Source organism: Thalia democratica, chromosome 2 (assembly GCF_965202585.1).
Source record: "Thalia democratica chromosome 2, ktThaDemo2.hap1.1, whole genome shotgun sequence".
Classification (NCBI taxonomy): Eukaryota; Metazoa; Chordata; class Thaliacea; order Salpida; family Salpidae; genus Thalia; species Thalia democratica.
In genome coordinates, this window is record NC_139166.1 from 14,868,234 (window position 1) to 14,870,613 (window position 2,380).

General features: G+C 32.5%; 1 protein-coding gene across 1 annotated transcript; it reads left to right on the plus strand.

The window, feature by feature from the left end:
• Positions 1 to 399: 399 nt before the first annotated feature.
• Positions 400 to 1,653, plus strand: LOC145850074 (spermatocyte protein spe-26-like). The gene has a single exon (XM_082955220.1). It carries the CDS (start codon positions 400 to 402, stop codon positions 1,651 to 1,653), a length of 1,254 nt encoding a protein of 417 aa, XP_082811346.1.
• Positions 1,654 to 2,380: the final 727 nt, after the last annotated feature.

Sequence of the window (2,380 nt, forward strand, 5' to 3'; positions counted from 1 at the left end):
TATAGAATAAAACTAGATAAAAATTAGATGTATTTTAGTTTGAACTAATTTTAAATTAATATATAGTTTAGCAAACTAAATTGATTATTACATTTTAATTATAATACGATCGTTAGCATCTATTCTGATACGTATTATAAAATGAACAAATAAACTAAGAAAGACTTTACTACATTTATGCATAAACACTGTAAGTTATAAAATAAATTCTAAAAGTTTGACTTTTATTTTTAGAATTAACTTTTTAATCACTATCAAAAAACTTTAACAAATATATGTAGGACTTATACATTGTAATTTACAGGTAGCCTAGACTCAAAAGAGACTAATTTATTATCACTATTGAAGAAGTACAAAATCTCTCTGAATGATGACGTAAGGAATGTTACATACGATTGGATGAAAGATAAAATAAATGTTAACAACGTCGCAGCTCTGTACTACTCATCACAAATTTTTAGCTTGTCTGAACCATCGTTGCGTTTTATTGAGCGTTGTTTCCCAATGCTTGTTGATTCACGCAAATTTTTAGAGTTGGACGTTGTGTCAGTTGCGAAACTGCTTTCAAGCAGCGAGTTGAACGTCGATACAGAGTTACAGGTGTTCAATGCAGCCAACGGTTGGTTGAATCACTATAAGGAACGTAGCAAACACGCGAGCTATATTTACTCTAAAGTTCGTGCTTCGTTGTTATCAAATGCTGCTTTGAAATATATTTCAAGCAAATATAATATTCACCTGCATGCTGATTCTTCCTCTATGAAATCTAGTACTAGGTACTGCGAACAACATAACTTCAACATAATTGTTTGTGGGGGTCGGGACATTGATGCCCTCGACGCAATCAGCGATGTGTACAGTGTTCAAGCCAGCGATCAATACAGCGTGAGTGTTTTACCACAAACTAAAGCAGGCAGCCGAGAATATTACGGTGCGGCTTGCATAAAAGGCAAAGTTTACGCGTTTGACGGTCAAGGTTACAACGGGCGCAGCGCAAAATGCGTTGAAACGTATTCGCCTGCCACTAACGCTTGGGAAGTTGTTGCTGACATGGACGTTTTACACTTTTATGACTATTGCGTGTGTTCGTTCATGGACAAAATTTACCTGATGGGAGCAACTATGAGGCAAGATCGCAGCACTTGCATTGAGTTCGATACGAAAAGTCTAACGTGGAAGGAGGTTGCTGGAACGAATCAAGAAAGATTGCATGCGGCTTGTACTGTGTTTGAAGGAAGAATTGCTTTGTCCGGAGGAGCTTATGGAGCGGAAAAGTTTAACACCGTTGAGGTTTACGATCCTTTTGACGACTCATGGACCTACATGCCCAACATGGTCAAAAGAAGAAGTTATCACAAATCAGTAGCTGTTAAGAACAAGTTGTTTGTAGTTGGTGGTCCCAATGAACCAACCTGTGAGGTGTTTGATTCTTATTCTGGCAATTTTGTTTTTGTTCCAACGCCTAAATCATATAACTACTTATTACGTCGTCCTAGTAGTGTGGTATCAATAGGAAACAAACTTGTTTGGTTTGATGATTTGTTAAAAACTATTGTGTTTTATGATTTTGAAAACAATAAATGGTCGCAGCAATTACTTGAAGTAACAAAATATGTTTATTTTCATCGTTATGTTAAAGTTCCTCAATCATAACATATTTTAGATTTATAATAGTAAAAAATCTAACAAAAAAAAAGATAAAATAATCGTGTAATTTTGGTTTTAACTTTTATTTAGACTTTTATTTAGATACGTGATGTTTTCATACGAGAAAATAAATTTAAAGTATTTTCAAAACATATAATAGGTAATGTACTTTATATGTGTCAATAAATATTAGATAATAAACATTTCTGTGTCTTATATTTCGTCGAAAATTTTTTTTTAATTGTTCTATTTATATAGTAAAATAATTTTATCATAGTTTAAAATTAATTCAACATTCTTTTTTTTTAACTTATCAAGTAGATGCTAAACCAGTGGTCGGCACGGTGTACACTGGTGCACACTAGTATACACAAAATGTTTTTTAGGGTGAACGAAATTTTTAGGGTACACGAAACTCATTTAGGGGTACACGAAATTTTGATATCACAAAAAAATACATAGAGTTAGATTAAGTATGCAGTTAATATTTAATAAAGTAATTAAAAAATACTGAACTGGGGATTTTGTAGTAATTGCAGAGAAGTGTCCAATTAATAAATATGTAAGATAAAGCCATATAACTAAAATATCATCGTGAAAATAAAGTAAAACATATAAAGAGGTCAATTAAAAAGAGGACCAATTAAAAAGTTTCAGCTTCAGTTGTTAAATGGTTTGCGTGTAAATACAAACTGAGTTATGAATTTTAAGGAGAAATGCACTAACAAAAGTG

Coding starts and splice junctions, on each gene's coding strand:
- LOC145850074 (XM_082955220.1), top strand. CDS start 400: ATGAAAGATAAAATAAATGTTAACAACGTCGCAGCTCTGTACTACTCA.